The sequence below is a fragment of the Aspergillus uvarum genome (assembly GCF_003184745.1).
Source record: "Aspergillus uvarum CBS 121591 unplaced genomic scaffold BO82scaffold_46, whole genome shotgun sequence".
Taxonomy (NCBI): domain Eukaryota; kingdom Fungi; phylum Ascomycota; class Eurotiomycetes; order Eurotiales; family Aspergillaceae; genus Aspergillus; species Aspergillus uvarum.
Window position 1 is genome coordinate 216099 of NW_020291343.1, and position 14069 is coordinate 230167.

At 55.8% G+C, this 14069-nt stretch overlaps 5 protein-coding genes across 5 annotated transcripts; 4 read left to right on the forward strand and 1 right to left on the reverse strand.

Moving 5' to 3' along the window:
• Window positions 1–1102: 1102 nt before the first annotated feature.
• Window positions 1103–5189, forward strand: BO82DRAFT_288725 (putative ABC multidrug transporter; the record flags this gene model as incomplete). The annotated part of the gene is made up of 4 exons (XM_025631625.1): window positions 1103–1147; window positions 1210–1404; window positions 1464–4756; window positions 4841–5189. 4 exons carry the CDS (start codon window positions 1103–1105, stop codon window positions 5187–5189), a joined length of 3882 nt encoding a protein of 1293 aa, XP_025489657.1.
• A 243-nt stretch (window positions 5190–5432) lies between these two features.
• BO82DRAFT_356429 (orotate phosphoribosyltransferase) lies at window positions 5433–6430 on the forward strand. Its single transcript, XM_025635723.1, has 3 exons — window positions 5433–5574; window positions 5642–5777; window positions 5885–6430. Exons 1-3 carry the CDS (start codon window positions 5481–5483, stop codon window positions 6369–6371), a joined length of 717 nt encoding a protein of 238 aa, XP_025489658.1. The 5' UTR covers window positions 5433–5480; the 3' UTR covers window positions 6372–6430.
• Window positions 6431–7492: 1062 nt separating this feature from the next.
• BO82DRAFT_288938 (MFS transporter) lies at window positions 7493–9160 on the forward strand (the record flags this gene model as incomplete). Its single annotated transcript, XM_025631631.1, has 1 exon — window positions 7493–9160. The coding sequence occupies one exon, from the start codon at window positions 7493–7495 to the stop codon at window positions 9158–9160; it is 1668 nt and encodes a 555-aa protein (XP_025489659.1).
• Window positions 9161–9967: 807 nt separating this feature from the next.
• BO82DRAFT_404308 (bZIP transcription factor) lies at window positions 9968–11412 on the forward strand (the record flags this gene model as incomplete). Its single annotated transcript, XM_025639431.1, has 3 exons — window positions 9968–9981; window positions 10676–11022; window positions 11087–11412. 3 exons carry the CDS (start codon window positions 9968–9970, stop codon window positions 11410–11412), a joined length of 687 nt encoding a protein of 228 aa, XP_025489660.1.
• BO82DRAFT_356433 (uncharacterized protein) lies at window positions 11207–13940 on the reverse strand. Its single transcript, XM_025635724.1, has one exon. It carries the CDS (start codon window positions 13492–13494, stop codon window positions 11473–11475), a length of 2022 nt encoding a protein of 673 aa, XP_025489661.1. The 5' UTR covers window positions 13495–13940; the 3' UTR covers window positions 11207–11472.
• Between the last annotated feature and the right edge of the window lie 129 nt (window positions 13941–14069).

Sequence of the window (14069 nt, forward strand, 5' to 3'; positions counted from 1 at the left end):
GGAGGGGCTGGTACTTTCTCGGGTTTGGTTCTTTTCTCCCACCACACACTTTCATTTTTTTTTCAATTGCCTTTTTTTTCTTTTTCTTTTTCTTTTTACTGTTGTGTCATGGCGACACTCACATCCATGATTGATTCGCGGATGGACAAGTTGGGCTAGTGCTTCAGGTTTGGCAGTGGATCTATGTTATACCCCGGTTAAAGTTTAGGCGTGAAACGAAATAGTTAGCAGTAGACAAATGAGAGCGTCCAATCTCCAAAAAAACAAACGGAATTGAGTTTTTACCTAAGATTGCCTTAAGTTGATTAAGTTCTGGTTTGCACGGTACTCCGTGAACGTTGTTTTGGGGCTTGGTCGAGCGGCCCAATTTTTGAGGCTGTCGCCAATACGAACCCCGGTTTCAGCTTTCAACCATGAACGAAGAGTTTGAAACTCAGCCCGGACCAGCGTGAGATCCCCGACCGTCTACGTCCATCTCTTAAACAGGCTGTAATATCCGATCTGTCGATCTGGTTCGGACACCGTTGCGTTTCAGCCGCAAGGCTGGGGTTGACTGGAGCTGACTGGAGTTGACCTGTATGCCAGCCCTAATAATTGGACCACGGCCATTTGGCTTCCTCGGGCCCTGATCGTCTCCTTCTCTCCATTCTTCCCATCCACGTGAAACACTGGTTCAACACAACTGGCACCGACTCTCATCTTTTGGTCGCCTTTGCGCCCTTCGGTCCCATCTGCAATTGGACTCGTCGACAGAAGAATAATTAAGAAATTGGTCCAGCCGGTCACACAATGAATGACGATAGGCACAATCAACCCACTTTCCGTGGTACGAGAAAAGTCCAGGTAGTTGGCCCTCGGAGGTTTCGATTATAGGGGTCCTGTCACGTCCCCAGTGTCAATTCATGTGATGGCCAGTTTCAGTTCTGTTCCCACCACTCCTTCACTGGCCCGTTGTCCTCACTGTCTTTCGACTGTCTGTCTTGGCTCAATCAAGGCACTCTAGGAATCTAGGTCGCTTTGCTCTCCCGTTCCGACCGTGAGATGCTGCTGTTGGGCGGCTTGGTGATAGGGACAGACTGCGCCAGAACAAACCATTTGCATGATGAAGTGGAAAGAAGAAGACATCTGCTTGGAGTCATTACCCACGGTCTGAATACCTTAGCTCTTGCTTGTGATCAAGATTAACCCACTGACCACGGTCGCAAACAGACTCCTGCCACAGACAGCACCGTCATCGCCCTGTCGGAGGTCGAGAAGAGCATCCTCGAGCAGCAGATTCGGGTCCCCGTATCCAAGCCTGGCTTCTTTGGCATTTATCGCTATGCCAGCCGTTGGGATCTTGTCTTCCTGCTGCTGAGCTCGGTCGCTTCGATAATCGGAGGCGCTGCTTTGCCGCTGTTCACCGTCAGTTCACGACGCTATTGCTTGTAATGCTCACGCATGAGACTGACCTGGTGGAGTAGGTCCTCTTTGGTAACCTCACCTCGACCTTCCAAGACATTGCGGCCGGGCGCATCACATACGACCACTTCCACCACGAGCTCAACAAGTACGTGGTCTACTTCATCTACCTCGCCGCGGCCGAATTCATCACCATCTACATCGCCACGGTCGGCTTCATCTACACAGGCGACCATGTGGTGCAGCGCATCCGCGTGGAATACCTGCGGGCGATCCTGCGCCAGAATATCGCGTTCTTCGACAGTCTGGGTGCCGGCGAGATCACGACGCGGATCACCGCTGATACCAACCTGATCCAGGATGGGATCTCCGAGAAGGTCGGCCTGGCGCTGACCGGGCTGTCGACCTTCGTCACGGCGTTCATCATCGCCTACATCAAGTACTGGAAGCTGGCGCTGATCTGCAGCGCAACGCTGATCGCCTTGCTCCTGATCATGGGCGGCGGGTCAATCATCATGATGGTCCACAGCAAGCGCGCGCTGGAGTGTCAAGGCCGCTCCGGCAGCTTCGCCGAGGACATCCTGGACTCGGTGCGGACGGTCGTCGCCTTCGACGCCCAGAATGTGCTCGCCGCCAAGTACGAGGAGCAGCTGAAGGAGTCCGAGGCACCCGCCCGGAAATCCCAGATCACCTTCGCCATCATGGTCGGCGCGATGCTGGGCGTCATGTACCTGAACTATGGGATGGGCTTCTGGATGGGGTCGCGCTTCCTCGTCGATGCCCGGGAGCATGTTAAGGTTGGCGATGTCCTCACGATCCTCATGTCGATCATGCTAGGGTCCTACAACTTGGGCAACGTCGCCCCGAATGTGCAGGCGCTGTCGAATGCCGTCGCGGCCGCGTCCAAGCTCTACAGTACGATTGACCGGGCGTCGCCGTTGGATGCCTCCTCCGAGAGCGGCAAGATCCTCGGCCATGTGAAGGGCAATATCGTCCTGCAGAATGTCCGACACGTGTATCCTTCGCGACCGGAGGTTGTTGTGACGAATGACCTCAGCGTCTATATTCCTGCGGGAAAGACCACGGCGTTTGTGGGGCCGTCAGGGTCCGGCAAGAGTACGGTCATTGGTCTGCTGGAACGGTTCTACAACCCCGTCGCCGGCCATATCTCGATCGATGGACACGATCTGTATACGTTGAATTTGCGGTGGGTACGCCAGCAGATCTCGTTGGTCTCACAAGAGCCTAGACTGTTCGCGACCACCATCTATGAGAATATCCGATTCGGACTGATTGGGTCCGAGTACGAGAATGCGCCTGAAGCCAGCATCACCAAACGCATCCACGACGCTGCGAAGATGGCCAACGCACATGATTTCATCATGGCGTTACCAAAGAAGTACGAGACTAATATTGGTGGATTCTCACTGTCAGGAGGCCAGAAGCAGCGAATCGCGATCGCCAGGGCCGTGGTGAGCGACCCGAAGATCTTGTTGCTCGATGAAGCGACTTCGGCGCTGGACGCGAAGTCGGAAGAGATTGTTCAGGCGGCGTTGGACAATGCCTCGAGGGGGCGGACAACAATCGCCATCGCCCACCGACTCTCTACGATCAAGGAGGCCCATAATATCGTTGTCCTGGTTCATGGGCACATTGTGGAGCAAGGGACGCACTTTGAGCTCATGGGCCGGGAGGGCGTGTACTATGACATGGTGCAGGCGCAGCAGATCAAGCAGAAGGAGGCCGCTAAGCGACACGAGTCAATGACGTTCTTCCTTGATGAAGATTATATTGGGGGCGGATATCCAATGGACGACGAAGACGACTTTAGTGACGACGCCTCCGATATTGTGCTGAAGACGGGGGCGAGGCAGAGACGTAGGACCAGGATGTCCATGTTCATTCCACCCTTACCATCCAAACACAAGGAGAATCTGTCGCTATGGGCGTTGTTCAAGTTCCTTGCCTCGTTCAACCGACCGGAGTGGCCGATCATGATCCTGGGTCTCTGTGCATCGACCCTGGCGGGAGGCATTCAGCCATCTCAGGCGGTGTTGTTTGCCAAGGCAGTCAACACGCTGAGCTTGCCACCATTCGAATACCACAAGCTGCGCCACGATGCGAACTTCTGGTGCTTGATGTTCCTCATGATGGGCTTGGTGACACTGGTTATTTATGCCACCCAAGGGACCTTGTTCGCGTACAGCTCCGAGAAACTAATCTTTCGAGCCCGAAGCCAGGCATTCCGAGTCATGCTGAACAAGGAGATCTCATTCTTTGATAAGGAAGAGAACACCACAGGCGCTCTGACGTCGACCTTGGGTGCCGAAACTAAACAGCTTGCTGGAATCAGTGGCGTCACTCTCGGTACCCTGCTCATTGTCACTGTCAACCTTTCAGCTTCCCTTGTCGTGGCTCTGGTCATGGGCTGGAAGCTTGCCTTGGTCTGCATCTCAGCTGTGCCGGTCCTGTTGATGTGCGGCTTTCTTCGCGTGTGGATGTTGGATCGATTCCAGCGCCGAGCGAAGGCGGCGTATCAACAGTCTGCAAGCTCAGCCTGCGAGGCGGCCTCTGCCATCCGGACCGTTGCTTCTCTTACGATGGAGAAGCAAGTTGTCAGTTCCTACGAGAAACAAGTACAAGCCCAGCTGAAGGCGGACATCCTCCCCATCTTCAAGTCCTCCGCCCTCTATGCCAGCTCCCAAGCGTTGCCGTTTATGTGCATGGCTCTGGGCTTCTGGTATGGAGGGACCCTCCTCGGGCACGGAGAGTACACACTCTTCCAATTCTACGTGTGCTTCAGCGAAGTCATCTTCGGCGCTCAGGCGGCCGGGACTATCTTTTCGAACGCGCCGGATATGGGCAAAGCGAAGCATGCGGCCGCGGAGTTCAAGAAGCTGTTTAGCAATCGGTCCACCAATAAATATGCTGAGAGCAAAGCTATCCATGTGTCCTCCATGCAAGGGTCGGTGGAATTTCGGGACGTGTCTTTCCGGTACCCTACACGGCTGGAGCAGCCTGTGCTCCGGCACGTCAACCTCACGGTCAAGCCAGGACAGAATATTGCACTGGTAGGGTCGAGTGGCAGCGGGAAAAGCACGATCATTTCCTTGTTGGAGCGGTTCTACGAGCCGGTGCTCGGTGAAGTGTATGTCGACGGGCGGGACATCGCGACGCTCGAGAAAAAGTCCTACCGCAGCCACCTGGCTCTGGTCAGTCAGGAGCCTGCTCTATTCCAGGGCACGATCCGAGAGAATATCCTGCTGGGATGTACGCACAAAGAAGCGGTATCGGAGGACACATTGGTCCAAGCGTGCAGAGATGCGAACATCTACGACTTTATCATGTCGTTACCGTATGTGTTCCCTTGCCCCCAATTCTCAAGTTTGCACGTTGTCTCGCCCCAACTTGGTGACCCAGTTAGCTAACATCTCCCCAGACAAGGATTTAACACGCTCGTCGGCAGTAAAGGCGGCATGTTGTCTGGTGGGCAGAAGCAGCGGATTGCCATCGCTAGGGCGCTGATTCGTAACCCTCGCATTCTTCTGCTGGACGAGGCCACATCGGCCTTGGACTCGGAGTCGGAGAAGGTTGTCCAGGCGGCTTTGGATGCAGCAGCGAAGGGCCGCACGACGATCGCGGTTGCTCATCGATTGAGCACGATCCAGCGGGCGGACATGATCTATTTCCTCGAACAGGGAGAGGTTGTCGAGTGGGGCACGCATAAGGAACTGTTGCGTCGGCGAGGAAGGTACTATGAGATGGTTAACTTGCAGAACTTGGCCTAATTGGAGTGAGTTGTACGATAATGGGATAGGCGTTTGGATAATGGTTCCTTCAATGTACATATACCTCATAATCATGGTCGATTCTGGTCGACGATTCAAGTCGATAAGCGATAAGATAAGAAATCTGAACTCGGGACACGGACCCCCTCCGTGTGGTCTAAACAGGAATAGTGCGGGGTATGGCTTACCTCATCATCTGGAGATAGTTTCAATCTTTTTCTTTCAGGAGATTGAAAATATTCCCCGCCAACAGCCCCTGCAAATCCCCAAGTCACGCCAATTCACCTCGTCATGGCCCTCCCCGCTTACAAGACCTCCTTCTTGGAGTCCTCCATCTCTGCCAAGGTCCTGACCTTCGGCACTTTCACCCTCAAGTCGGGCCGTCGTACGCTTCCCATCCCCGAGAAACTACTATCTGTGACCCTTCCGTTGCTAATTCAGGATCCCAATAGATTCCCCATACTTCTTCAACGCCGGTACCTTCCACACTGCTTCGCTCCTCTCCGCCCTTTCAACCGCCTACGCCCACACCATCATCACATTCCTCGCTGAGAACCCTTCCATCCCCAAGCCCGACGTGATCTTCGGGTGAGTCGAGAACACCGCAGCCCCTTAACCCAAACAAAACACTTCGCCGCATGTTGCCATGTCTTTTCTCCTCAACCCAATCTCTAACATCCACCTCCATCAAACAGCCCCGCATACAAAGGGATCCCGCTCGCCTGCGCCACCCTGCTCGAGCTCCACCGCCTGCAGCCCGAAGCCTGGGCCGAGGTGTCCTACAGCTACAACCGCAAGGAGAAGAAGGACCACGGCGAGGGCGGCAGCATCGTGGGTGCCGGCCTAAAGGGCAAGAACGTGCTGGTGATTGACGACGTGATCACCGCCGGCACGGCGATGCGCGAGACCCTGGACCTGGTCGCCCAGGAAGGCGGCAAAGTGGTCGGCTTCGCCGTTGCGCTGGACCGCCAGGAGAAGATGCCCGGCCCCAAGGACGCCAGCGGCGTGGAGGACGACGCGCCGCGCATGAGCGCCATGGGCCAGATCCGCAAGGAGTACGGTGTGCCCACGACGAGCATCGTCACCCTGGATGATCTGATCCGGTTGATGCAGGAGAAGGGAGCCGGCGAGGATATGCGCCGGTTGGAGGAGTACCGGGCTAAGTATCGGGCTAGCGATTAGAAAGGCGCTTCTTGGGTCATGAAGGTACTTCTGAGGAAGGAAAGTAAAAGATGTCTTGGGAGGGAGTTTGTCTATGGTTATGCTATAGCTTAGGGATAGCATCAAGTTTTATCGGAATTTCGGTATGGATTGAACGGGCTTGGTCAAATCAAATCAACCGGTCCATACTTTCAACCACTCGATGGAAAGAAAGGACGGCCCCTGCAGAAATTTTAATGACGCATGTTTCAGGAAAATTTGTGTCGGGCTCAAGTATTTCGGTGTTTCTCGTTCTCCCTGAAGCTCGACAGCGTCTATGTTATCATATTGTTGTTCGGGGGTGGTCCGGGAAGATCTCGGCACCGAACCATCGCCGAGTTAACGCCCTTATCTTTTCCCATCGTCCATTCCAGACTCTCATCGACATCTCTACTTACTTCATGAAAGGATTTACCACAACATATCGCGCAACTGTGGGCTCTGGTCTTGCGTCATAGCTTAGTAGTCCTGGCTTGGCTGGTTGCAGCTTGCATGAGCAGAGTTTTCGTGATCACAAATCTCTGCAGCTTACACGAGCTGGATGACAACACATCTCCGAGCTGAAGCTATGCTCCCAAGGACATGACAAACTGGGGGATTTGCATTCGATCTTCGCCAGTTACAGCTTCCCGAGCATTGCTGTCTTTATATTCGTATGAAGATTCGTCAAGAAGATCAGCTCGTCGCACAGACACAGCGCCTGGTCGACGCGGTTGGGATCATTTGCTCTGAGCAGATCTCAGCTGCAATCCCTGGCTCAGGGTCAATCTGATGCAAGATGCAAGCCGAAGCCACGAAACAGGGACGATCTAAGGGTGAACCGGCTCTGAGTCACCCAGATGGCGTGTGTTGGCTCCAGGAACCGGATAGAGTGTCGGACGGTTCAAGCTCGGTGCGTCTCGGTGATGGATCGGCGATGCGTCGGCTTTGCTACGTGCCTGAACTATACGAATCCGACCTCACCGAACATCCAACGATATAAATCAACACATTTCCTCTACTTACCGTGCTTGTATCTCGTACAATAGCACACAGACAGACTCTAAAGGGCACAGTCCACCCAAACGCAAGCCATCTCATTCTATACAATCATGGCACCACCCATGTCCGAGCCCCAACGGGCTATGAGCAATGCATCAGAACAGCCACATCTTCTTCGCACAGAAACTCGAGAGTCCCTAACAAACCGCGGAGTCTCTCCAAGTCCTCCACCAGTCGACTACAACTATCCAGATGTGGGTCGTCCTGCCGACCCTGTGTTCCCCGAGGAATATACCATCGAGACTAGCACCGGCCTCGTTCCCAAACGCACACTCGAGCAGATCCGCTCGCGACAGGACCGGCAACCGTCGTCGAGCTCCTCCTCGGACCTCGAAAAGGCCGATGATCAGCCGACCGATTTTGTCACCTTCACCATCAACGACCCCGAGAACCCTTACAACTGGTCCCGTGCCTATCGCTGGTACGTCACCATGATCGCCTCCCTCCTCGTGGTCTGCGTCGCCTACGGTTCCGCAATCGTAACGGGCGGCTTGGGTCTCATCGAAGACAAGTATCACGTCTCTCTCGAAGTAGCCACCCTCACCTGCAGTATCATGGTCTGCGGCTTCGCTGTCGGTCCCCTTCTCTGGTCGCCCCTATCGGAGATAATCGGCCGCCGGCCGGTTTACATCATTTCCCTGGTGCTGTACACGATCTTCAACATCCCTTGCGCCCTGTCGCCCAACATCGGCGGACTGCTGGCATGCCGCTTCCTATGCGGTGTCTTCTCCAGCTCCGGCCTCTCACTCGCGGGCGGCACCATCGCCGACATCTGGTCCATCGAGGAACGGGGCATGGCGATCGCCTTCTTCGCGGCGGCCCCGTACTGCGGCCCCGTAATCGGACCCATTGTCTGCGGCTGGATCACAGTGGGCTCGGGCCGCCTGGATCTCTTCTTCTGGACCAACCTCGCCTTCGCAGGGGCCGTGGGCATCCTCGTGGGCCTGATCCCGGAGACGTACGCGCCGGTAATCCTCAAGCGGCGGGCGGCGCGCCTCCGCTCGGAGACGGGCAACCCGCACATCATCACGGAGCAGGAGCAGCACAAGCCATCCCTCAAAGAGATCGTGCGCACCTCGCTGATCCGCCCGATCACGATGATCCTGACCGAGCCCGTCCTCGACCTGATGTGCATGTACATCGTGCTGATCTACTCGATGCTGTACGCCTTCTTCTTCGCCTACCCGGTCATCTTCGGCAAGCTGTACGGCTACAACGACGGCCAGATCGGCCTGATGTTCATCCCCATCCTCATCGGCGCCGGCTTCTCCCTGATCTTCACCCCGCTGCTCGAGAAGCAATTCCACAAGATCTGCAGCCGCCGCGCCCCGACCCCTGAGGACCGACTCATCGGTGCCCTCATCGGCGCGCCCTTCATCCCCATCGCGCTGTTCATCCTCGGCGCAACCTCCTTCAAGGGCATCATCTGGGTCGGGCCCGCCTCCTCCGGCATCGCGTTCGGGTTCGGCATGGTGCTGTGCTACTACGCGGTCAACAACTACATCATCGACAGCTACCAGAAGTATGCGGCGTCCGCGCTGGCGGCCAAGGTCTTCCTGCGCTCCGGCGGCGGTGCGGCGTTCCCGCTGTTCATCACGCAGATGTACGATCGTCTGGGGCTGCAGTGGGCGTCGTGGCTGTTGGCGTTCATTGGGGTGGGGATGGTGTTTATCCCTTACATTTTCTACTGGTTTGGGGGGAGGTTGAGGGCCAAGCTCAATAAGAATTAGATTGGAGAAAAGAGGTGGGAGTCGCATTTGTGTGAGATATGGATATAGAGTGAAAATAAGGTGTTCGTGGAAGGCTAAAGATAATTCACAGCAGATCTAATGTTAATGGTATTTATGATAGAATAGATAGTGTCTTAATGGCATGTTTTCCGGTTGAAACAGGTCCGCTTTTCTTACGAAGGCATCATCTTGACTATCTGCACTATGTGCAGTACGACACAAAGACAACGACTAATGTGAGATTGACAATTCTGGCATCGCGAAACTCAAAATGAATCTTTCCTTGTAGGCAGTCACACTTTGAATGATCTGCCATCGACCGAGCCGCACCCGCTGTTTTGGAGGCGAGGAGACATAGATTGGTGGGCAAGTAGGCGGTTGTTCCAGGCGTTTTGCTGGCACGCGGGGATGATTGACTTGGCCATTTCTCTAACTGGTTAGTCCCAGATATGGGATGATAGCGGTCTGGCCAATGTAGCCTCGAGTGATAATGAGCTGATTTGGTCGCCGCATGGTCAATCCGCAAGGCTTATGCTATTGTTGGATAAGAGTGGGGCCAACCCCTCCCAAATAGGCATGAGTAAGAATGACTCATGCTGGCTCATCCGGGGTGGATTCCTTCTTCTCCGGCTCGGCGGGTGCGCTTTAGAGGGCGTTATCATCCTGGCCTCATTGCGTCTCATTCTCCATCACTTCGACTCATGATGATGGATCACTAGTAGGACATAGTTATTAGATGTGCAGTTATACGATTGTAGTGAACCATGGTAGGGGGGCATTAGGCAATGATAATCAATGATAGGCATTATGAGTGTGCCCGAGTAAGTGTGTCTATTTACTGTACTTCTACCAATCCTAGCACCATGAAGAAACCCCCTACAGCTGACATGCTTCGCATTGCTGAGGCTCTTGGAGAGAACATAGTATAGGAAGAACCTCTCCAAGGTTCCAGGGCCGACATCATCTGATTGCTTTTTGTTACTTGTTGTTTTGGAGGGTGTGCCATGGTTGATTGGATACTGCTAACGAAAACAATAGGGATTTCAGATACACTACTGTGTTCTCTGATGTATGAGCAATAGCATATATCTCTACTCACTCTGGATTTTAGGACATAGCCAGTACTGTATAATGTCCGCAGGGCAATACTATCACCACTATTATTCCTCGCCAGATGCAATCGCCAGCAGCCGTATACCTCACACCCAGCTAAAATAACTCCGATAGAGTCCACCCCACCGCCCCACACCCGCTTCCCAAAATGGAACCCGCCTCCCTGAACGGCCCATAATTCCCAGGCACCGACCGATAAGGTATAAAAGTCCCCCCTCCCCTCTCCCGCATTCTCCTCTCTTCCTCACCAACCCATCGCTTCGGCGAACCAGCTACACCCCTTCTTCTTCTTTCCCTCCGGTCTTCCGGGTCCGCGACCCGGGTCCTAAGTATACAAGGATGGCAGTCGCAGCAACCACCGCTACGCACGCCGTCAGGCAGCTCACCCCGGCCACCTACCAGGCCAGGCAAACCGCTTAATCATTTTTATCAATACCCCGACTACTATAACTCCGACCTCCATCCCTACCTCGACCTCTCTCTTTTGCCTCCTTCAACGGCCTTTCCCCCCGTTGAGTTCGACCCATCTTTCTTTGCGACCGATCCACTCGATCAAAGCTACTACCCCGATCTTACTACCACCACTACTGCCACAAACCACTTGGACTTTGACTTCGACTTCGACATCAACACCCTGAACGACCTCGCAGACCCCGTGTCAGACTCCGCGATAAACTCCTTGCTCAGTTCCCCGGACAGTCTCAGTGAATCCTACCTCTTCGAATCGCCAAGCGTGCAGTCCTTACCTGGTATGTTCCCTTCCCGGTCTCATCTTCGAGTAAACCAAAAGAGGTACTGACTGCAGAAAAATAGACCCGCAAATTCAAACCCCACCTTTAATCCCACAGCCACAGCCACAGCCACAACCAATGCCCGCGGTGACGACGGACTACTCCTCGACCAAACCATCCTTCACCGTCACCCGGGTGGCAACCTCCAAAGAACCGCCCAACAAAGTGAGCAAGCGGCAGCTGAACACGCTCGCGGCGCGGCGGTACCGACAGCGCAAGCTGGACCGGGTGAACGAGCTGGAGGCGGAGCTGGCGGCCGTGAAGCGGGAGCGGGACGAGCTACGGATGCGCGTGAGCAAGTTGGAGGGAGAGACGGAGGCGTTGCGGGGGATGGTGGGGAAGAAGTAAAGTAGAGCAAAGCCTAGTTCTAACAATTTCAAAATCTCAACACAACTATACCAATATAGACTAGATCCACCGCCCCTCTCCATTCCCCTCCAACAACAACATCTCCTTATCCACACCATCCTCAACCACCAACCGCCACCCACCAGCCACCTGATCCCGATCCCCGCCCACCAACCGCACGGGAATCCGTCCCACCGCGTCCGCCCCCCACCCCTTCTCCGCCGCGCGCTCCGCAATCCCGCGACCCCCGTTCGACGCCGCCGCCACCACCATCTTCATCTCCATGTAATCCCACCGCGGCAGACCGCGCCACAGCCGCGTGCGCACCATCTCCGCCGCCACGACCAGCAGCAGGCCCAGCGAGGTCACGAACACGCACACGATGTACGGATGGGACCCGACGCGGAACGCCTCGACCGTCACCGTCGCCGCCGTCTGCTGCGTGAACCCGCCGACCATCAGCTGCGCCGACGCGTAGCCGGCTAGGATGTCGTCGATCAGCGAGACGTACACGTTCGTGATTCCGGCGAGGGCGATGGCGTCTTCGGTCATGTTTTTGGTGGGTGTGTTGGCTATGTTAGTCGTATTGGTGGTGGTGGTAGTATTGCGGGTAGTCCTAGTCATAGTCACCGAAGTGCGATAATCAGCGATACTGGTGTTAAAGGCGTCGCCCAGGGTAGAGCGGTAGAAGCTCGTCAGATCGTTGGAGATGAGTTCGAGCTGGCGCATAGCGACGTGGATGGTCTTGTTGGTGGGGTCGATGTCGGCTGCTGCTGCTGCTGCTGCTGCTGTCTCGTTCCCTTGGGCTGCCGTCCCCATCCCTGCATCATCATCACGCTTGTCTGTTCCGACAGCAGCAGCGGTAGCAGCCGCAGCCGCAGAAGCAGAAGTATCTGCATCCGAAGAAGAAGAAGAAGAAGAATCATTCCCAACCCCACTACCAGGCACAACCCTGACCACCTTCCCCGCAACCGCCACCTCGACCCTAAACCACGCCGGCTCAAACACCACAACACACTGACTCGCATTCAACCCGGCATAATACCCGCCCGCCGCCACCGCCACATACCTTTCCCGGGTGTACTTGACCGGCTGCGCCGCCACGCCCACCGCCACAATCGTCCGGGTACTATACCCCGTATACACCGAATACTCCCCCGCATCCCTCCGACTGGCATTCACACTATCCGGCAACGGGCCGCGGGCCGCGTACAGCGCGTACTCGCCCAGCTCCTCCAGCCGGAACGCCGAGGACCGGTTGTAGGCGCACTCGACGTGCGCGACGTACCCCGGTTCGACGTAGGTGTAGCCCGTGGCGTGCGGGTAGGTTGTCCGCAGCCCGGAATCGGTGAGCCCCACGGACGTGCCGACCCCGTACGACCGCCCCGTGTAGCTGTACCCTGTGTTGTCGAGTTTCGGATGCACGCGGCTGGCGTTGGCGAGGAGCGGAGAGGCCGTGCTGGCTGAGGAGATCAGGGCGGTTAGTTGGCCTAGTCCTACGGAGTAGGTGAAGTACCCCTGCGGGGTGCGGGCGGTGGGCCCGGTGCGGTCGATCTGCGAGGGGTATTCGATTATGAAGCTTGTGTTGTGGTAGGAGGGGATGTTGAGGGGGTAGCTGTGGGTTGTGGTGGTGGTGGTGGGCGTGAGGGCGCCGGTCCAGAGGGCGGAGAGTACGGCGGAGAGGTTGGCGAGGAGGAAGGTTAGGCAGAGGAGGAGTGGGGGGAGGGTCCAGTTCGCTGCGGGCGTGGAGAGGGAGGCCCAGAAGCTGAGGGTGGTGAGGTGTGTTGGGGATGCGTGGTGGTGATGGCTGTGGTGGGCGAACCGGATGCGCGTTGCTTGGTTGATTAGTCGGCAGATGATGAGGAGTTGCACGGTGCTGAGGAGTGTGGCGAGCGCTTGGACGCCGGTTTGCACGGAGGTGCGGTAGCTGTTGATGAGGCCGTAGATGGATCCGTCGGCGATCGTCCAGTGGAGGCTGTCGGCGAGGAGGAGGACGATGCTCAGCGTGGTCGGGAGGAGCAGCAGGAGGAAGATGAGGTGCTCCGTCCAGGGGACTGGGCGGGAGGGGCTGGCCGATGGCATCGGTGATGCGATCTGTCTGCAGGCACTCATTCATCTATTCGTACTGACAGTGTCTGGGCTGTCGAGGTTGCTGTAGGGCTTATATCCCCGTTCAGCCCTAGTCGCCCGCCGCCCGCCGTCTCGGAGCCCCCGACGCTGGGCCTGACCGGCGCTTAGCACTGCTTGCATATTGGTCGTCGGTGCGATGAAACGGCCGGAGAAGTTTATCTGTGCCACATGGCGCGAGGCTGATCGAGGGGCATTTTTAGTCGTTCATCCACCGCAGGGTCCAGGATCTTGGCTGCGTTGACAGCGGAGCGTGGGTCGCGGTTGTTGGACTGTTGCAGATAGGTAAGTGGTTGCACTTGCCGCCGGGTCTTCATAGTAATAGCTTAGCTTAATCTGAATCACCACAGTTATTGATAGTAGTATCTGTTGGGCCTGAAGCCAGTATTTTGTTGTTCTATAACCTTACCACGTGCGTTTCAGTGGACTTTGCCTGAAACTCACGTGTCAGGTTGATGTTGGCTACTACTATGGATAAATACTCGTCATACTTTTGCCTTTGGGATGGCAAGTTATTGCTGGCTGGTCAG